This window comes from Carcharodon carcharias, chromosome 2 (genome assembly GCF_017639515.1).
Source record: "Carcharodon carcharias isolate sCarCar2 chromosome 2, sCarCar2.pri, whole genome shotgun sequence".
Classification (NCBI taxonomy): Eukaryota; Metazoa; Chordata; class Chondrichthyes; order Lamniformes; family Lamnidae; genus Carcharodon; species Carcharodon carcharias.
In genome coordinates this window covers 25,631,464-25,653,858 of record NC_054468.1, presented here as the reverse complement: position 1 = coordinate 25,653,858, position 22,395 = coordinate 25,631,464, and the positions used below count along the sequence as shown (strand labels likewise).

The window sequence follows — 22,395 nt, the reverse complement described above, 5'->3', positions numbered from 1 at the left end:
CAGATATACAGATAACCTCTTTGTGCACTCCATTGCTTTCAATGATTTCATACTTTTTTGGAGAAGTTGTTGCAAACCATTATTCAAAATGCATTTACAGCAAGATAGTTGAATAGTTTACACATTCAATGCCATTGCAACTTCAATGTAGCACCAGTAAAGTGAGTTAATGTTATCTAAATATTTGGGGCAGATGTTCAACTTGTCACTCAGGTACAAAAGAGCTATGGCAGATCAGCTGCAGTTTGATTTTCATTAACCCTTGGGTGGTTTATATAATGGATGGCATTGTGCAACATTAATTGTACGCTTAGGTGGCATGTTGAAAATCTATCCCCATCTGTCCTATCTGTATAAGATAGTTTGAAGACATTTAAGGCTTTTTTGTTTCCTGTATGATGAATTAAAGCTGGAAATAGGAGCTGCCAGAGGTCACTATTGGACCAGAGTGGCACAATTACCTTAACCTGATCTGATCATCGAACAGTAGCATATTCTGTTTTCAATACACTGTCATAAACCTGCTGAGAACGTACCTTAGTATGGCTCTAATTTGAAAATGACATTTTTAAAAATTATTTACTTACGTTAGTGCAGTAGGGGACAAATCACTGGAATTGAATTACCAAAGCTTATCACTGCCTGTTCTGAAAATGGACTAGCTGCAAGGTTAAAATTTAATTGGGCATTTATTTTAAAATTGGTTTGTTCTGACCAAGTGACCTGTAAAAGAGCTTCACTTTAATTATAATTCCATTTCAGTGATGAAATTCAAAGTTTATTATCTGATCTGTATGATGGAGCATTTAATAGCAACACATGTTGAATATCAAGTTGAGTAAACAGTTTTCATGATGTAAATGTATTTATTTATATCAGTAGACATCAAAAATGAGTGATTTTCAAATACAAGGCTTAAATGACTCGGCAAATAAAAAGATTCCAATAAATAACTGGCCTATTTATCTGTACAACAAATTCATGTTTGTTTTTTTTTACTAATTCTTCTATTTTCTAGATTATGTATAGATATTTGGGAATGTGGCCACATTCATATTCTTTTGGATCGCACACCAGATTCCTGGAACTGGAATTGCCTTTCTTTTCTCTGGCATGGTTTCTGTTGTTAGAAAGTGTCTGGAGATACTGTGGGGTGTTTCTAGAGGGATTGTGGTGAGTTCCTGGATTTGAAGAAGACTGTTGCCGCATCTTCATAGGGATGGCAGAAGATTAGGTGATCTGTCCAGAAATAGGCTGCAACAAGTATGGGGGCTGAAGTTGCAGTGCCTCTGAATCTTCAGCATGGCAGGGAGATGGAGCAGAGGCTACAGTGAGGGCAAGTTGGAGCCACACTCTTCCTCCATTCACCTTGACAGTGATGAGAGGATGTCCAAGGCCAGATAATGCACTCAGCATCTCAGTGTGAGTGCCCATCAGCTTTCTCATGTATGCCACCTTAATGAGGGCTTCATCCAAATGCCTTCTGGCAGGACTGGTATGTGACTTCACCCTCCATTGAGCTGACTGAACCTTCCATTACCCCTGGTCAGGCTGCAGTTCACTGATGCCCAGTGGTTCACTATGTGCTGATCCTATCCCTGTACTGGCCTCCCAGGTATACACGATTCTGTTATCTGAGCCTGTGGCTGCAAATGTCAAGTCAGGAATGGAGCCTCTTCATCCGTGGTGAGGTGTTGCTCTCCTCCTGGGGCCACTGTGGTTGGCATGTGGTGATTCTTGGGTATCAGAAAGCAGGGGATGGTCAGGCTGAGGGAATGGAGCAAGTTGGGAAATGATATGTCCCATCACTACCAACAGCTCACTCACCATGCCGGATAACAGGAAGAGGGTGAGCTGGGAGTTGAGAAGGGGCATAAGGTTGAAAATTTATCATCATTCTTGATGTTCTCACCCAAGCCAGGTATCACAGGCACTGCCCCAGCTGGCACCATTTCCACCGTAGGGCTCGGGCAATGCAGATGTCCTGGTCCTCCATTAGCTCTGCTCTGCTGCCTTCTATTGTGTCCCACCTTGTCCTGCAAGAGAGAAAGCAGAATATCAATGATTGTGTTGCACTGAGCCTGACATAGCTGCATAGCTGGAAGTATGTGAAGGCAGCAAGATGTGACTGAGAGGTCAGCAGCATTGTTAAAGTGAGCTGGGAGTTTCTGGCTGTTAGATGTGAGTGCTTAGTGCCAAGACTTCTAATGAGTGGGTGCTGCGGGGCGGGGGGGGGTGTGGCACAGCATGAGAGCCTAGTAGTTTGGTGGATAGGAAATGTCAAGATGCATTCACTGAACTTGACCACGCATGTGAGATCATTACACTTCATGTGGTACTGCTGCCAGGTGCTGGGGTCCAAATTCCAGGAATTGACCTCCCCTGGCCACTTGCTCCCAATCCCTTCTCAGGTGCACCTTGATGGCCGGCCGCTTGGCCCCATGTAGAATCATTTGTCACCTGTGTACCTCTGCCAAGAAAGCCTTCAGCACTGCAACAATGACCCTGGGATCCTCTCTTTGCCTTGGTGTTCCATTTTCCTGGTTTAGAATTGCAGCACCAGCATTCAGCAGCTTCCCTTTAACAAGCTGCCTTGTAGAACAGAGGCTGGTTGCTCCATGTGCTATCAGCACAGAGTTGTAAAAACAATAACAACAGGGTAATTATATTAGGTGATTTCAACTTTTCCAACAGTAATTGGGATACACATAGTGTTAAGAGCTTGGATGGAGTGGATTTCTTGAAATGTGTACAGGAGAAATTTTTAGGTCAATATGTAGAGGGTCCAACAAGGGACGGTGCATTGCTGGACCTAATTCTGGGGAATGAAGCCGGACAAGTGGCTGAGGTGGTGGTGGGAGAGCATTTTAGTGATAGCGACCACAGCATGGTACAATTTAAGCTTGTTATGGACAAAGAAATAGACAAGTTGCAAAAAAAATGTTTTGGATTGGGGGAGAGTGGATTTTAGTAAAATAAGGCAGGATCTGGCCAAGGTAGGCTGGGAACAGCTACTTGTGGGGAAATCTACAGAGGAGCAGTGGGGGGCGTTCAAAAAGGAAACGGGAAGGGTACAGGCTCAACATGTTCCCTCTAGGGTGATAGGAAGGAGTAACAAGCCAAGAACCATGGATTACCAGAGATATTCAGGATACGATGAGAAGGAAAAGAGAGGCTTTTAGCAGGTAGAAGAGAAGCAAATCAGCAGTGGAGTACAGAAGGTGCAGGGTGGAGCTTAAGAAAGCAATTAGGAGAGCAAAGGGAGGATATGAGAAAGTTCTGGCTGGTAAAAGTAGGGAAAATCCCAAGATATTCTATAAGTATATCAATGGGAAGATGATAGCCAGGGAAAGAGGTAGGGCCCATTAGGGACCAAGGGGGCAATCTATGGGTGGAGCTGGAAGAGATCGGTAGAGTGTTGAATGAATACTTCACATCCGTCTTCACCCAAGAGTATGAGGATGAAAGTATGGAACTCAGGGAGAGAGAATGCAAGTTTCTTGAGCAAATTGACATAGGGAGTGACAAGGTATTAGAGGTGTTGGCAGGCTTAAAAGTGGACAAATCTCCAGATCCGGATGATTTGTGTCCCAGATTGCTGAGGGAGGCAAGGGAAGAGATCGCAGGGGGCAAGTGCCAGAGGACTGGAGAACAGCTAACGTGGTTCCGCTATATAAGGGTTATAGAGATAAGCCAGGGAACTACAGGCCAGTGAGTCTCACGTCAGTGGTAGGGAAACTATTGGAGAAAATTCTGAAGGAGAGGATCTATTTCCACTTGGAGAGGCAAGGTTTTGTCAGGGATAGTCAGCATAGCTTTATCAGAGGGAGGTCATGCCTAACAAATTTGATTGAATTTTTGAGGAGGTGACCAGGTGTGTAGATGAAGGTAGTGAAGTTGATGTAGTTTATATGGATTTCAGCAAAGCCTTTGACAAGGTCCCACATGGGAGACTTAGAAAGAGGGCAAATTCACATGGAATACAGGGTAATTTGATAAGGTGGATTCAAAATTGGCTTAGTTGAAAGAGACAGAGTGTGATGACAGAAGGATGCTTTAGTGACTGGAAGCTGGTGTCCAGTGGCGTACCACAGGGATCTGTGTTGGTGCCCATATTATTCATCATTTATATAAACGACATAGATGACTATGTGGGGGGTAGGATTAGTAAGCTTGCGGATGACACAAAGATTGACCGGGTGGTTAACAATGAGGTTGAGTGTCTTGGGCTACAGGAAGATATAGACAGGATGGTCAAATGGGCAGATAAGTGGCAGATGGAATTGAACCCTGAAAAGTGTGAGGTGATACACTTTGAATACTTCCTTGTCAAATTACTCCTTCCAATGAATGGCCTGACACTAGGAAGTTCTGAGGAACAAAGGGGCCTTGGTGTGTGTCCATAGATCTCTGAAGGCAGAGGGGCATGTTAGTGGGGTGGTGAAAAAGGCATATGGGACACTTGCCTTTATCAATCGAGGCATAGATTACAAAAGTAGGGAGATCATATTGGAGTTGTATAGAACCTTGGTGAGGCTACAGCTGGAGTACTGTGTGCAGTTCTGGTTGCCACATTATAGGAAGGATGTGATTGCACTGGAAGGGGTGCAGAGGAGATTCACCAGGATGTTGCCTGGGATGAAAGATTTAAGTTATGAAGAGAGGTTGGATAGACTTGGGTTGTTTTTGTTGGAGCAGAGAAGACTGGGGCGACCTGATCGAGGTGTACAAGATTATGAGGGGCATGTACAGGGTGGATAGGGAGCAGCTGTTCCCCTTCGTTGAAGGGTCAGTCACGAGGGGACGCAAGTTTAAGGTGAGGGGCAAGAGGTTTTGGGGGGATGTGAGGAGAAACATTTTTACCCAGAGGGTGATGACGGTCTGGAACGTGCTGCCTGGGAGGGTGTTGGAGGCGTGTTGCCTTACATCCTTTAAAAAGTACCTGGATGAGCACTTGGCACATCATAACATTCAAGGCTATGGGCCAAGTGCTGGTAAATGGGATTAAGTAGGTAGGTCAGGTGTTTTTCACGTGTCGGTGCAGACTTGATGGGCCGAAGGGCCCCTTCTGCACTGTGTGAGTCTGTGATTCTGATACAGTCACACTCTGTGATCCTCCGTTTTGAACCTTGATGAGGAAGGATTTCAACTTGTATCTGCACAATGTATCGGTCATGAAAATGAACAGCTGTCATATAATTTTTGGTCAATTTTAACCTTTCCATCTGGTTTCCACCAGGCAGGTGGAAAATCAACTAAGTGACCTAGCCATTGAAGTCCTATCTGGATCCTGCTATCTTCAGTTTTGTCTTGCTCTTCTAAGCAAGTGACATAGGTACATGCTTGATGCTGTTTTGTTCGAATATCCAGATAAGGGTGGATCTAGAGGAGATAGCTAGATAATTATTTGTTGCATTTTCTGGGGTGGATCCCATCTGGGCAAAGTATGGACAAGGAAGTGATTTCAAGCCATGCATCCCACTGTTTGCAGTATAGGTACATTGATACAGGGGCAGCCTGCTGAACCCATGGAAGTAGGTTAGGAAATCAGCACACAGCCAGGGATGTTTTGCAGAAAGCACATAGACAGCTTGCACTCAGATGTAGCAGCAGGTCCTTCAAATCTCCACCTTGGTGAGGGTCCCAGGCAGAACCTGTCTTCATTATGATGGTGGCTAATAGAAACTCAGCTGGGGTCAATTGGGGCATTTCAGACACGTGGAATTTCCCCTCCCCAACACCTGTGGATGTTCTCCTATCAGGGATAGGGCAAGAACACCTTGGCCTATTTGTCTGCCACCCTCAACATTTTCTAACTGGAAAACACATGATATAATTCAAAGCCTTATGTTTGCCTGAAAGTTCGCCATTTTTGAAACATGAACACAATTTGATCTTTTTGTCTTCACCTAATTTGCTTTCTGAAGGTTATGGAAAATAAAAGTTGCAACAGATGCATTATCAGTCGTGCCATTTTCCTTTGTCCCCATTGAATAAAGAACAAGATGGCCCAGATTTTGTAAGCAGCGGCGAAGGATCAACGCTCGCCTTTCACCTCAGTGACAGCTGCTGTTCAAGTTTTGTGGGTTTTAGAGGGGAGCCCTGCCCTTATCTGGTGTCTGGTCAAGTGAGACGCCCTCTCTGGAGGATCTGAGGTGTATGTGAGCTGGGCAAGGAACATTAAGACTCTTCAACCAATCAGATTGAAGAATCTTCACTGAGTCACGCAGTCTAAAACAGGAAGTATAAAATAGATTTACAGCATATGCAGAAGGTGAAATAAAGATTGGGAAAGACTGGTGGGATTAAGGGAGATTGATAAAAGAGTCAGGCAGAAAAATGAAAAAAATTATTTAATTTTTATTTTAAAAATCTCTAGCACTTAACATTGGAAGAATGAGACACCACATTTGTAAAATTAACTTTTCAGGACCAGATAAGTTGAAAGTAATTATCAATTATCATTCTGTTAAAATTAACTTACTCCTGAGTGCACCAAACTTTAACTTTTTAATGGCATCTTTAGTCAGGAACTACTGCAAGTTCACAGCATTGGAACATCTTCAAGGGCGAGTCCATCGGTGAGAACCATTACAACACACCCAGTGGAGCAGTGGGTTATCTCTGACAGCAACTTCAGAATTTTGGCTTTAAATATACATGTGACAATGCCAGAAGTTGCTGTCCAATTTTCTCTGCAATAATTAGAACTGCTGAAAGCCTCACTTGCTATTCTCCATGCAAAATCCAAGCCTATGATTCTGAACCTTTACAGCCCAGAGGAAGGGCTTCTGGTTCATTGCACCTGTGCCAGTGCTGAAAAAACATATTCGCTGAGTTCCATTCATCTGCTCTTTCCCCAGACCCATCAAAAGAATATATTTTTCATATATTTATCCACTTCACTTTCAAAAGTTATTAATTTTATTTCCATTAATGTTTCTGAATGAAGATTTTGAATTTCTACCTCTAGCTTTATTTTCAATAATTATGAAAAACAACCTAGCAGAATATTCTGAAAGCTAAAGAAAAACATTCCAACAGGCCAGTTGACTAAATAATACTGATGCTTTCTGGGAATGTGTAAATGCCCCAACTGCCTATCCTGTATTAACTACCAGAAATCAAAGCACTGGATAAAGATATCAATTCCAACTCCAGGCTTTTGGGAGGACTAGGTTCTCCAAGTAAATAATTCTCTCTCTTCAGTAACTGTTCCCCTCTCCTTCAAATCTGCAATTATCACTCCTCTCCTAAAAAATCCAGTCATTGACACCACTGTCCTTGCAAACTATCGCCCCATTTTCCAACTACCCATTCCTCTCCAAAGCCCTTGAACAAATTTTTGCCTCCCAAATCCATGCCCATATGTCCCAGAACTCCATAGTTGAATCCCACCAATCAGGTTTCTGTCCATCACACCCCATCACCATCTCTATTAACCCTTCCATTGTCTCTAATGCTGTTTGTCCAGCATTAGCAGAAATTTCCTCCAACTGAAGACTGAGAAGATCAATTCCATTATCTTTGGTCCCTGCCACAAATCCTTAGCCGCTGACTCCATTCCTCTCTCTGGTAACTAAGGCTGAACTAGATTTTTTGCAACCTTGATTTGACCCCGAGATGAGCCTCTGACCACATATCTGTACCATCACTAAGACTGCCTATGTAATATTGTTCCTCTCACCTCAATTCATCTATTGTTGAGACTCTCACTCATTTCTTTATTATCTCTAGACTTTATCATCCCAACGCACTCTGGCTGGCTTCCAACATTCTACCCTCCATAAACTTCAGGTTATTCAAAACTCTACTATTTATGTCCTTACTCACACTATCCTGCCCTCCTATCACCTCTGTGCTCGCTTATCTACACTGGTTGCCAGTTAAATAATGATGTAATTTTAAAACTCTATTGTTGTTTTCAGATCCCTCTATGGCTTCGCCCCTCCCTATCTCTGTGATTTCTTCTAACCTTCTGAGATATATGCACTCCTCTAATCCTGGTCTCTAGAGTAACCCCAGTTTCAATCACTCCACCATTGGTGGCCCTGTTTTCAGCTGCCTAGGTCTTAAGCTCTGTAAATCCCTCTGTAACCTCTCCGTCTCTCAACCTGTCTTTCCTCCTTTAAGGCACTCCATAAAATCTACCTCTTTAATCAAGATTTTGGCCATCTGACCTATTATCATCCAAGTGTCAGATTTTGTTTTATACTGCCCCGGCGAAGTGCCTTGGGGTGTTTTATAAAGGCGGCTGTATAAGTACAAGTTGTTATTGTTGTTGTAAAAAGACAACTGAATTAATAAATTAAATTGTTACTGGGAAACGTGTACTTTTTTTGAACTTTTGTTTAAAATTTTATTTTGAATCTTAGAAATCTCAGTTACTGATCAAAATAGCAAACCTTTTATCAGCAAACTTTTGAGTGGTTTATGGTTAAAATATATACAATCCCAGTACCACCTAGTGGCCAAAGTATGCAGTAGCTGAAGATTGGAGACTCAAGGAAATTAACTGGAACATGGGACTTCTGAATTTACAGTAGGAATAATTGACACAAAAATGGGACCAAAAATGTGACAACCAGAGTAAATTTTATAGACACGAAGTGCCTGCAAATGTGAGAATTTTAACATAATAGTCTTTATTTCTCTGTAATACGAAATGAAATAAAACACAATATATCAAAGTTTATTTACTGACATTGAAATCCACCATTCATCATTAATAAAAACTGAAACACTATCAAAACACCATCCCCTAAAATATTACACAGACTGACATGCATTCATTACACCGAGGTGAGGTAAGAATAAATACCCTTGACATGAAAGTATCCTTCAATTCAGCATGGCACCAAAGAGCTTAAGCAATACTGTGATCAGTGGGAGGCAAAGAGAAAATTCTCCAGTGGTCGGAATCATACCTGTGTTACAACTGGAATGGGAGGAGTGCCCAGTTGATCTAGCCCCACTCTTCCACATGTCGTACCATTAGTTTAAAAGTTTAATTTACTCACCAATGCGGCTAATTATTTACCTTTGCTACCATTATCCAGAATAAAACAGATTTTAACCAAGCTTCTTTCAATAAACAACAAGCTTACTAGTTTATTATAAAACCAGTCTTGTCAAATAGAAAGGCAAAGCTTATCAACATCCAGAATGGGATATGAAATTATACTAATTACTCATTTGAGATAAGTCTCTCTCACATGCACACACATACAAAAAATAAAAATAGAAGTGGAGGAATTTGGCCAAAGTCAATGGTTCAAAGGCAAAGGATAGATGGTGGAGTTCTTGAAATGGCATCTGGGTTATGCATTCGTCTTCTCAGATTTGATCCACGAAAGAACCAATGACACTAGTATGGGATTTCAGGCAGACTCAAGGAATATTCGAGGGTATTACTAAAGGTACTAAAGGAGGCAGCCATGGAAATAGCGGATACATTGGTTGTCACCTTTCAAAATTCTGTAGATTCTGGAACAGCCCCAGCAGATTGGAGGGTGGCAAATGTAACCCCGCTATTTAAAAAAGGAGGGAGAAAACAGTGAATTACAGACCAGTTAGCCTAACCTCAGTAGTAGGGAAAATGCTAGTCTGTTATAAAGGATGTGATAACAGGACACATAGAAAATGTCAAGGGATTAGCCAAAGTCAACATGGATCTATGAAAGGGAAAACATGTTTGACAAACCTACTGGAGTTCTTTGAGGATGTAACTACCAGAATAGATAAGGGAGAACCAGTGGATGTGGTGCATTTGGATTTTCAGAAACCTTTTGATAAACTCCCACATAAGAGGTTAGTGTATAAAATTAAAACACATGGGATTGGGGGTAATATATTGGCATGGATTAAGAGTTGGTTAGCAGACAGGAAACAGTGAGGATAAATGGGTCTTTTTCGGAGTGGCAGGGGTGGCTAGTCGGGTACAGCAGGGATCAGTGCTTGGGCCCCAGCCATTCACAATATATATCAATGAGGGAACCAAATGTAATATTTACAAGTTGCTGATGATACAAAACTTGGTGGGAATGTGAGTAGTGAGGAGGATGTTAAGAGGCTTCAAGGCAATTTGGACAGGTTGAGTGAGTGGGAAAATACATGGCAGATGCAGTATAACACGGGAAAACAGTATTATTTAAATGGTGATAGATTGGGAAATATTGATGTGCAAAGAGACCTTGGTGTCCTTGTGCACTAATCACTGAAAGCAAGCATGCAGGGATGTGGGCATCACTGGCTAGCATTTATTGCCCATCCCTAATTGCCCTTGTTTAGAGGGCATTTTTAAGAGTCAACCACATTGCTGTGCATCTGGAGTCACATGTAGGCCAGACCAGGTGAGGATGGCAGCTTTCCTTCCCTTAAGGGCATTAGTGAACCAGATGGGTTTATACTTATGGTCATCATTAGACTTTTAATTCCAGATATTTATTGAATTCAAATTCCACCATCTGCCATGGTGGGATTCAAACCCAGGTCCCCAGAGCATTAACTTGGGTCTCTGGATTACTAGTCCTGTGACAATACCACTACACCACCGCCTGCCCAAACTGCAGCAAGCAGCTAAGAAGGCAAATGGTATGTTGGCCTTCATTTGTGAGAGGACTTGAGTACAGGAGCAAGGATGTCTTACTGCAGCTGTATAGGCCCTTGGTGAGGCCACACCTGGAGTATTGTGTGCAGTTTTGGTCTCCTTACCTAAGAAAGGGTATACTTGCAATGGAGGAAATGCAGCGAATGTTCACAGACTGATTCCTGGGATGGCAGGAATGTCATATGAGGAGAGATTGGGCTGATTGTACCTATATTCACTGGAGTTGAGAAGCATGAGAGGGATCTCATTGAAACATATAGAATTCTGACAGGGATGGACACACGGTTGCAGGGATGATACTTCCTCTGGCTGAGGTGTCTAGAACAAAGGGTCACAGTCTCAGGATACAGTTTAGACCACTTAGGATTGAAATGAGGAGGAACGGTGAACCTGTGGAATTTTCTACCACATAAGGCTGTGGAGGCCAAGTCATTGAATATATTTAAGAAGGAAATAGATTTCTGGACTCTAAAGGAATCAAGAGGTATGGGAAGAGCGCAGGAGTAAGGCATTGAGATAGAGGATCAGCCATGATCATATTGAATGGCGGAGCAGGCTTGATGGGCTAAATGAACTACTCCTGCTCCTATTTTCTATGTTTCTATGGAACTCTATTCCAGCAGGTAGCGGATCTCAGGAGCAGCTTATATTGATTTCCACCTGTGGACTGGCTCTGGATTGCAAAAGGCTGCTGTCTTCCTTCTCAAGCAGTTGGTCCTTTTCTTCTTAAAGCAAAACCAAAACCCGCTTTTAAAACATAGTTTTCCAGGCATGGTTTTTTTCTTTCAGAGTTATAAAAACCATGTGACCCCTTTTATACACAGTTTACCTGGGTCAAGAGGTTTAGTTTTTTTTTTACAATGCTTGAGCCCCCTTTCTTGTAAAAGGATGCTTTTTCCAGGAATAGCAATCAGAGTCCTGCATTAACCCTTTAAGGGACAGTGTCTTTTAAAACACAAATTCTTCCAGAGTGTCCTATGTCCTTGAAGATGAACCATTTTCTGTGATTAAAGTATTCATGACACCTGATAGGCAGAATGTTGCCATTCTTAGAGGTCAATCATTGTAGCCCTATGGCACCATTGCAGGAGTTGCTCAGAGTGGGATCCTTTGCCAACCATCTTAAGCTGGTTCATCGATGATCTTCCCGCCATCATAAGGTCAGGACTCGGGCTGTTCACTGGCAATTCCAGTGTTTAGCTCCTTGTAAAATGAAGCAATGATCTATCAAAGCCTTTCCACCATGTATAAGCCTCAAGTGGATGAGTGAATGGGACGTATAGTTTTGTAAATGGGCAGCAGGTGTTGTAGGATCTGTTAGCACTTTTTTTTCATATTTACATAACGTATTAATATATTTTCTCATTTCTGCTGGCAGGAAAAGTCATGAAAACAAAGACCTCCAGCGGCATTTTTTTTCTGTTACAGTTGCCATTTAAGTGAAAGAAAACGAAAAAACTTTTTCAACGAAAGGACAGACGTTTATAAGGTGTAACTAACCAGTGACTTTAAGGTTAAGCTTATGTTTCTTCTGATGTGCCTAAAATGTTGACTTAATTCTTGAGTTTGTATGGCTGAATTAATTACTGACTCATAGTTCAACCATTGCTCCATATGAAACATATTGGATATTTCACATGTAAGACTAATAAAAAAATTCTGCTATGGGTCTAACAGGTTTTATGTAAACATTAAGAGGCGCCTGGATTGACCGAAGGATGACAACGAAATATGAAGCATTCATACCACCACCATCTAGTTAAAGGTGACAAAAAATTAAATAATAATCGGAATCTGAGTAACCCAAGACAAGCATTTGAGTTTTCAACAAAAAGAATAATTTTAATGCGCCTGCATATGAAATAAAGGGGAAGAGAGTGAAAGGGGAGTAGAGAAAAAGAGACGGAAAGAGGAAATAAAATGAGAGGAAGAGACAAAGAGGCAGGAAGAATGATAGAGGGAGAAAACGAAGAAAGAAACTGCGAGAGAGGAAGCGAGATGAGAAAGAGAGAAAAAAGAATGACAGAGGAGGGAGTGGGAAAAGAGTAAGAAAGAAGAGGAAAAGAGAGAAGAAACGAGAGAAAAGATACAGGGAAAGAGACCGAAAGCTGAAGAGGGAGAAAGTGGGAATGCTCATGCGCACAGCCGCACTCTGTATCCGTCACCGCTTGGCTCTGATAAGAAAAATAATAAATTGTGTTTCAATTTTGTTTTTTTTTTCGCTGCTGGGAGACGTCTTCTCCGTGAGGCTGGACAAGGAAAATGTGATGAATGGAGAATAGAAAGGAGGGAATGTGTGGCGGTGTGTAGCTCAGAGAGAGACAGCATCAATTCCCCCCCTTACCGAAGCTGTGGGATTCGGGCAGAGAGTAAGTGAGGGAGAGAGAGAGAGAGAGCGCTCAGTCCGTGGTCACATCCTCTCTCTCTCTCTCTCTCTCCGCTCCTGCTCCTGCAGCGAGGGACCGGGGCTCACCATGGCCAGCCTGTACCAGAGCACCGAGTCCTCCTCTCCCAACAAATACCTCACCTTAAAAGACGTGCGGGAAGTCAAAGAGGAAACGACCATCGATGAAAAGCTTTTCCTGCTAGCCTGCGAGAAAGGTAACAAACAGCCTCGCTGCCTGGTGGGAGGGAAGGGGGTGGAAACATATTTATGCAGAATCTGTGCCTGGCGTCTGGCTGCCCGGGAACAAGCTGCCTCACTGACTGAAGAGTCTTTCTGGCTGGCGCACAAGGGAGGGCGTGGAGTTCACCTCATTTCAGGAAAATCTGGGCGAAAGTCTGCTTTTTGTCCGTCATTGACGACCTGCTGACTATATCTGTGGAATCTGCGGTTTCCACATGTGTGATTTCTGGGAAATCAGTTGGGAGAGAAAAATAAATACGCTTGCTTTTTCATTCTGAAGCATCGGGCGCTCCCCCCCCCCCCCCCCCTGCAGTATATGATTATAGATTGCTGGTCGTGAACGCAGGAGCTGCAAGACTGGAAAATTAAACCTTTCGGAAGATCCTCTGAACACCAGCATTGAATGCCGGCCGGAAAGGTGGTATCCAATGATAAATTGTGCATAAAATAACAGTGGTGAACAGTTGACGGGAAGCAACCTCTTCTGCCCGTGTTTAAGTAGTGACAGTAACAGTGCTGAAAGGGTAGCATTGGAGTTATGTGCATCTTAAAAATGTTTTAATTCACAGTACAGTAGCTGAAATAAACTGTATGTTGGGTAATGGATTTCCAGCATCCGCAGTTTTTTTGCTTTTATATATTGGGTACTGGTTGCCTGAGACCGAATCCACGCTAAGCCACTGGAAAGGTTCAGATGACATCATAAATGAATCAGAGCAGATCTTAATTGGTTTATCACTGTGCCGAGACGGTGGGGTAGAGGGGATGTAAATCCAGAGGCCTGGGCCACGGGTTCAAATCCTACCATGGCAGCTGGGAAAATTTAAAAATCAATTAATAAACCTGGAATATAAAGCTAGTCGCATTTCAGCCAATTATCATCAATGACCTTTAGGGAAGGAAATTTGCTGTAGTGCCCTTCTCTGGGGACTCCAGATTCATGTTGCAATAGGCTAGTAATGGCTTGGCTAATTGAAAGGGCAATTAGGGATGGCTAACAAATGATGGCCTTGCTATTGAAAGAGCTTGGCCTAAATAGCCAAGTGGTTATGGTACTGGGTTTGTAACCCTGAGATCGAGAGTTCAAATCTCACAATGGCAAACTATGAAACAATGTAACTTCATCTGAAACAGATGGAAACAGGTTTGTACTCGAAAGAGTTACAGGTTTCCCTTTATAAGCTTGGCCTAAATAGCCAAGTGGTTATGGTACTGGGTTTGTAACCCTGAGATCGAGAGTTCAAATCTCACAATGGCAAACTATGAAACAATGTAACTTCATCTGAAACAGATGGAAACAGGTTTGTACTCGAAAGAGTTACAGGTTTCCCTTTATTGTCCCTGGAGAAGGAGCACGCGGTGTCTGCTGGCACTCTCGAGGCCTTCCGTGCTCGGTGGGCACCGCGGGGACTGGGGTGTTTTGTTGACCCCTTTAATCACATTTTGATTTAAAGTTTGTAAGTTTCCTTTAAACTTTGTTCTTGGTTTTACAGCTGACCTGAATTAGGGGCTGTGCCTGATTTATCCCAATTTTGTTGATTTGGTTTTCATTTAAAAGATTATCAAGAGTTCAAATCTCACAATGGCAAACTATGGAACAATGTGACTTCATCTGAAACAGATGGAAACAGGTTTGTACTCGAAAGAGTATCAAGAGTTCAAATCTCACAATGGTAAACTATGAAACAATGTAACTTCATCTGAAACAGATGGAAACGGGCTTGTACTTGAAAGAGTTACTTTGCTTGGCCTAAATAGCCAAGTGGTTATGGTACTGGGTTTGTAACCCTAAGATCAAGAGTGCAAATCTCACAATGGCAAACTATGAAACAATGTAACTTCATCTGAAACAGATGGAAACAGGTTTACTCAAAAGAGTATCAAGAGTTCAAATCTCACAATGGCAAACTATGAAACAATGTAACTTCATCTGAAACAGATGGAAACAGGTTTGTACTCAAAAGAGTTGCCATTGAAAGACTGAGAAAAAACGGACAACTGAATTTCCGTGGCCTGTTACTCACAGTATTACTCAGGGTGTGCATTGCTGACTTTTTTCAATGTGACAAGTTTTTCTTTAGATTAGCATCATGTGGCTTGGTTTCTCTCAGAGTATGGCTTACCTCACAAGAAATTTCTCACAATCTTGTCGCATTCGGTGTACTGTATAGAATGTAAATCCAAGTACTCAAGGACCAACTCCTCCAAGGCCTAAGGATAGGGGAAGAGAGCATTTTGAAGACCTTTTCAATCAAAATCAATTGTTGACAAGAGTGTTTTCAACCCCATCTCACATCACCCAGTTAGAGATGAGCAGGGAACTCTGCAACCGCCAGTGGCGGTGATGAAAGCCATCACACAAATGAAGAACAACAAAGCAGCAGGAGGTGATGGAGTTCCCACTGAAATCTTTAAGCACGGAGGAGAGCAACTAACATTCCAGCTCCATGTCCTCATCCTACAGATCTGGAATGCAGAGGAAGGCCCAAATGATCAAGGACACTATGATTGTGACAATCTTCAGGAAAGGGCACAAATCTAACTGTGGAAATTACAGAGGCATCTCCCTGCTTTCCATTTCAGGAAGGATCATTACTAAAACCCTTCTGAATCGACTTATTACACTTGCTGAAGAGCTACTCCCTGAATCTCAGTATGGGTTTGTCATATTTCGCCCCCTTCATGATGATATGTGAGCAGTGATCCTTAACAACAGATCCATTATAGATCCTGTTGAGGTTAAAACAGGAGTCAAAACAAAGGTTGTGTCATCATTTCAACTCTTTTTTCGATCTTCTTTGCTGCCACACTCCGCCTGACTAGAGACAAGCTTCCTGCTGGAGTGCCATTTATTTATTAAATGGATGCTAAACTATTTAATCTCAGATGACTCCAGTCAAAAACTAAGATCACCCTGACCTCAGTCATTGAGCTCCAATACGCTGATGATGCTGCAGTATGTGCTGTGTTGGAAAGGGGTCTCCAGAGAATTGTTGGTATATTTACTGAGGCATACAGGAAGATGGGACTTACACTCAACATTCAGAAAAACCAAAGTCTTCCATCAGCAAGCTCCAAATGCACATGCCCCAGCCACATTCATTAGGATTCATAATAAGTGCCTGGAAAATGTGGAAGACTTCCAGTACATTGGAAATTATCGTTCATGGAAGGCTGACATTGCCAAAGAAATCCAGCATCACCCAAAATCTGCTGGTGCAGCCTTTTGCCCGCCTGAGCAAGTGTTTGAAGATCACAACATCAAAACTAAAACCAAGCCAATGGTCTACCATGTAAGGAAGGATTCCTTCCTTACTGTACAGGGCTGAAACATAGACGACATGTAGGAGGTACCTCAAATCACTGGAGTCATACCACCAATGCTGCCTGCTAATGATCTTAAATAGTAAGTGGAGGATAAACACACCAACATCAGTGCCCTTTCACAAAGAGGCACCACAAGAACGGAAGCTATGATCATGAACCATCAGCTTCGTTGGGTTGTCAGATACCAGGCACCCAAAGCAGATCTTCTTCTCCCAGCTCAGCCAGGGCTGATGCACCAGAGAAGGACAGAAGAAGCGCTTCAAGGGTGTGCTGAAAGCCAACATGAAGAAATGCAATATTGACATCAACTTGAGGGAGACCATCACTTTGGACCGAGCCAGAGGCGGCAATGTCCGTGGGAAGGATCCCAGCTTTTGAAACACAATGATGACAGTGAAGAGGAAAAGCAAAAGCGGTGAAAAGAACACGCCACGACCCGAACTGATAACCCATGACCAGAGATCCCACATGGCAACAACTGCCCCTGTGCCACAGAGTCTCAGTTCCTGAATCAGCCTCATCTATCACCTTCAGACTCATGGAAAACAATCACCCTCACCAGGGAGGGATAGGCCTCCATTTAATTCAATTTTTAATAAGGGAATAAATAACATTTCCACATTAAAGATTTTCAATTGTGCGATAATACAAGAGGATTATAGTACAATAATGTCACAGTGAACTTCATCATGGATATGGCTGGTTCTGAGGCACTCATTGCAGATCAACTGAACTGAAGGAGTATAATGAGGCTGCCAGGTAGTGCAACAAAATTCTATGTCTGTTCCTAAGGCTAAGTTAAATAATTTCACAGGAGCATAATCAGGCAAAAGTTGACATTGAACCAAAGAAGGATTTATAAGGTTGGATGATTAAAAGCTTGTCAAAGATCTAGGTTTTAAGGAGCATCTTAAAGGAGGAAAGAGAGGCAGAAAAGTGAAAGGAGGGAATCCAGATTTTCAGGTCTAGACGCTGAAGGACAGTAGCGGATGCTGGGATGAAGGGAATGGGATATGCATAGAGGGCCAAATGGGAGGAACACAAAATTCTTGGAAGATTGTAGGGCTGGAGGTAGGGAGGGGTAAGGCCATAGCTGATTTGAAATTGAAGATGGTAATTTTAATATTGTATGGGACTTGGTTTTTAAAGTTTTTTTTAGTTTTTCATGGGATTTGAGCATCGCTGACAAGGCCAGCATTTGTTGCTTATCCTTAATAGCCCTTGAGAAGGTGGTGGTGAGCCAAATTCTTGAACCGCTGCAGTCCATGCGGTGTATGCACACCTGTGGCACTATTACAAAGGTGTTCCAGGAGTTTGACTTAGGTGACAATGAAGGAATGGCAGTATAGTTCCAAGTCAGGGTGGTGTGCGACTGGGAAGGGAACTTGCAATAAGTGATCTTCCCTTGCTGCCCTTGTTCTTCTAGGTATGGGTATGTTCAGCATGTGATGACTGCAAATCTGGAATATTAACTGAGGTCAAGAGATTAACCGTTTGGTGGGTGGAAGTCCCACTATGCTGGAGATGCACCTGACTTCTGCAAAATTTGAAACTGTAGGTCAGCAGCTTTGATTTACCAGTCTTTGGACATTCGAGGGACAGGTGCAGACTGTGAGCTGTACAAAACTGTTATTTTGATTCTGCTAAGAGTGATATGCTCCAGGACCTCAAGTCCCAGGTTCCTCAGAGGCATAAGCCTTCAACAGGAAGAATTTTAAACATAGATAAAGTTACTGCAGTGCTATGTTTAATCATTGTCTTATAAATTTGGTAATTGCTTTTATTTCTATTGTTTTTTTCCAGTAATTAGTTTATCAATGATGTAGAATCCAACACAACAACTAAAAGGATTTTCAAGGAATATTTAGCATAAACAAATGAGTCCCCTGTTTTGGCAGCTTTTCCTCATTATTAATGCATAATTTCATGTGTCCTAGTTTGATTGTCAGTGGTAATCTAAGTGCCTGTTTTGCTTGTTTACTAATATACATAAATATATTACTTCACTGCCTATTTCATGAATGATATTTTATCCAATCATGTGGCAGTGTGATACAGGAATTTGTGTATATTGTGAAGTGCGATGGACAGAGTACATGTTATGTTATATATTTACAGCACAGAAAAAGGCCATTCAGTCCACATGAGCCTCCTCTCTCTGTTTATTTAATAGCACGCTATCTACATATCCTTGTGCTCCTTTCTTCCTCTTGTACTATCTACCTTCCTCTTAAATTAATCATTCACTCCAATCACAATTAGTTCCATGTTTTCACCACTCCATCATTACTTTTAATATTTATTTATATATAAAGGTATATCTTCCCGGCATTACTCAAAGTGAAAGGATAGTTTATTTTTAACAATGAAGGTGTTTCCGTAAAATGTGACTCAGAAAACACGCAGAAATTAAGTGTGACACTTAAATAAAGTGAGTGCTCTATGCAGGCTTTAATACTGATCAATCCTTGCAGAGCTTGATGAAGTCTGCATGAACAATCATTGCTTTGAGCTATTGGCATAAAAAAATATAAAACATAGAAAGGCACCATATCATGATTTAGCAGATATATATCATGCCTGCAATTCCTCTCAATGTTTGCCATTCTAAGTTTCTATGTATATATTTATAATGGTAACCTTCTGTGCAAACATGTTAGTTACACCCTCCTGCCTCCCATCATTGCCTGTGCTGTTGCAACTGGTTTGAGATGATAGCAGTTTTAAAAATGAGAGGGAAATTGCGTGAAAAAATGAACCATTTATGATCTCAACTAACACATGGATAAGGAATATTAACTCTTGCTTGTTTGTGTCCATAAGAAAGCTACTTCAGACATGTATGTAGTTCTCTTGCTGAAAGAAGAAACTCACATTACAATATAAATCTGTTAACAATGGGTGTTGCAAGGACCTTCCAATTCCCTGGAACTAGCAGCAATGTGAGGGTTTAATTTCAGGAAGCACTGATGATGGATAAACTATATGGGCAAAATTTCAGTGCTCAGTGGGTGGCCTCTGGACTTGGAAATTAAATGTCAGCTGATTGCTTAGTCAACCCTCTGTTAATTTTTAAAACAAAATATCAGTAAAATGAAAAATACTATTGATGGATTAAAGCAGCACTGAGATGAAACTAATTAACGTCTGTGTGAAGGAATTATGGCGTCACCTCTAAATACTGCTGTTACATGGTTTACATGAGGCTACGTTAAAGGATTCTTTTCCCAATGGATGGTCAGATTGGAGCACATAATGCACAATGTCGAGAAACTGAAGAAATTTTTTAGTATACAAATAAGGAAGACCTTATAATCTGTGGCTAACAAATGCACAAATTAAAAATGTGTGGAATGAAGTTTATTACTCATTGTTTCCCATTGTATCTGTTACAAAAGTATAATAATTTTCATAATATTATTCAGTTTATTGTAAAGTAGGTTTATGGGTGTGAGCGTAGATGGTTCTGTCTGTGTAATTTAATTACATTTGGAGTCAGGTAGACGCAAGCTTGAAATTATCAAAAGAAGTTAGAAATGTACTTGAAATGCTAATGAGTAGAAATGAATTGAAATGCTAATGAGTAAACAAAAATGGGGTCTTAGCATGTAACGTGTGAAGGGAATTTGCATTTTTAGATAAATGAAGGGGTTGTTTGGATTTCAAAGAATATAAGAACATAAAGAATAGGAGCAGGAGTAGGCCATTTGGCCCATCAAGCTACTCCACCATTCAATGAGATGATGGGTGATCCGGCCCAGGCCTTAACTCCTCATTCGTGCCAGCTCCTCATAGCCCTCAACTCCCCAATATTTTAAAAATATATCTACCTCCTCTTTAAATACTTTCAGTGATCTAGTCTCCACATCTCTCTGGGGTAGAGAAATCAGACATTCATTACCCTCAGAGAAGAAATTCTTTCCCAATTCATTTCTAAATGAGTGTCCTCTTATTCTATAACTATGTCTCATAGTTCAGGATTTCCCTCACTAGTGGAAACATCTTCTCAACATCCACCCTGTCAAGCCCCCTCAAAATATTGTACATTTTAATAAGATCACCCCTCGTTCTTCTAAACTCCAATGAATAAAGGCCTAACCTGTTTAACCATTCTTGATAAGTCAACCCCTTCATCCCAGGAATCAGCTTAGTGAATCTCTTTTGAACTTCCTCCAATGCCAGTGTATCCTTTCTTAAATATGGGGACCAAAACTGTACAGAGTACTCCAGTTGTGACCTCACCAACACCCTGTATGGTTGTAACAAGACTTCCCTATTTTTAAACTCTAACCCCCCAACAATATAGGCCTTCTTAATTACTTGCTACACCTGCATGCTAACTTTTTGTGTTTCATACACAAGAATACCCAGATCCCTCTGTGCTGCAGATGTTTGGAATCTCTCTTCATTTAAATAATAGTCTGCCTTTTGATTCTTCCCACCAAAGTGCATGACCTCACACTTTCCTACATTAAACTCCATCTGCCAAATTTTTGCCCACTCACTCAACCTATCCATGTCCCCTTGCAGATTTCTTATGTACTCATCACAACATGCCCTCCCACCTATTTTTGTATTGTCAGCAAATTTGGATACATTACACTCTGCCCCCTCCTCCAAGTCATTAATATAGATAGTAAATAATTGAGGCCCTAGTGCTGATTCTTGTGGCACTCCACTAGTTACGTCTTTCCAACCTGAAAAAGACCCATTAATCCCAACTCTCTGTCTTCTGTGTGTTAACCAATCCTCAAACCATGCTAATACATTATCTCCAATACCATGAGTTCTTATCTTGTGCAATAACCTTTTATGTTGCACTTTATCGAATGTCTTCTGGAAATCAAAATACACTACATCTACCAGTTCCCCTTTATCAGCTCTGCTTGTTTTATCTTCAAAGAACTCTAGCAAATTTGTCAAACGTGATTTCCCTTTTATAAAACCATGTTGCCTCTGTTTGATTTCATTAAGCTTTTCTAAATGCCCTATTTCTTCCTTAATAATGAACTCCAGAATTTTCCCAATGACAGATGTTAGGCTGACTGGCCTATAACTTCCTGCTTTTTGTCTCCCTCCCTTCTTGAATAGGTTAGCGGTTTTCCAATCCGCTGGGACCCTCTTGGAATCCAGTGAGTTCTGGAATATTTCGACCAATGCCTCCACGTTCTGTATAGCCACTTCCTTTAAAACCCTTGGATGCAGGCCATCAGGTCCTGGCAACTTGTCTGCCTTTAGTCCCATTAGTTTGTCAAATACTTTGTCCTTTGTGATAGAGACTGTTACAAGATCTTTTCTCCCATTAGCTTCTTGTTTATCTGATATCTTTGGGAAGTTTATAGTGTCTTCCACTGTGAAGACTGATGCAAAGCATTGGTTTAGATTATCTGCCATTTCCCTGTTCCCCATTATCAACTCTCCAGTCGCATCCTCCAAGGGTCCCACACTCACTTTAGCTACTCTCTTTTTATATACCCGTGGAAGCTTTTGCTGTTTGTTTTTATATTTCTTGCCAATTTACTTTAATTTACAAATCAATTTTCTCCCTCTTTATTAGTTTTTTAGTCATCCACTGCTGGCTTCTAAAAAAAAATCCCAACCCTCTGGCCTACCACTAGTTTTTGCCGCTTTGTATGCCTTAGTTTTTGATTGGATACTCTCCTTGACCACCTTTGTTAACTACAGGTGGTTCATCCTTCTCATCGAGTCCTTTTTGACTGGGATAAATTTTTGCTGAGCGCTATGAAATACCTGCTTAAATATCTGCCACTGCTCATCCACTGACCTTCCCCTAAGTCTATTTTGCCAGCCTGCTTTAGACAACTCTTTCTTC

At 41.6% G+C, this 22,395-nt stretch overlaps 1 protein-coding gene and 1 long non-coding RNA gene across 2 annotated transcripts in view; one reads left to right on the top strand and one right to left on the bottom strand.

Annotated features, from left to right (window-relative positions):
• Positions 1-846: 846 nt before the first annotated feature.
• On the bottom strand, positions 847-13,207 carry LOC121290104. Its single transcript, XR_005945707.1, has 2 exons — positions 13,137-13,207; positions 847-2,036 (listed from the first exon to the last, which is right to left on the bottom strand). It is a non-coding gene; the product is annotated as an uncharacterized LOC121290104 (long non-coding RNA).
• trpc1 (transient receptor potential cation channel, subfamily C, member 1) overlaps positions 12,920-22,395 on the top strand; it is a 94,556-nt gene continuing 85,080 nt past the window's right edge. The window contains exon 1 of the mRNA XM_041210220.1: positions 12,920-13,210. Coding sequence (XP_041066154.1) covers positions 13,084-13,210 — 127 coding nt within the window. The 5' untranslated portion in view covers positions 12,920-13,083. The remainder of the gene's footprint in view (positions 13,211-22,395) is intronic.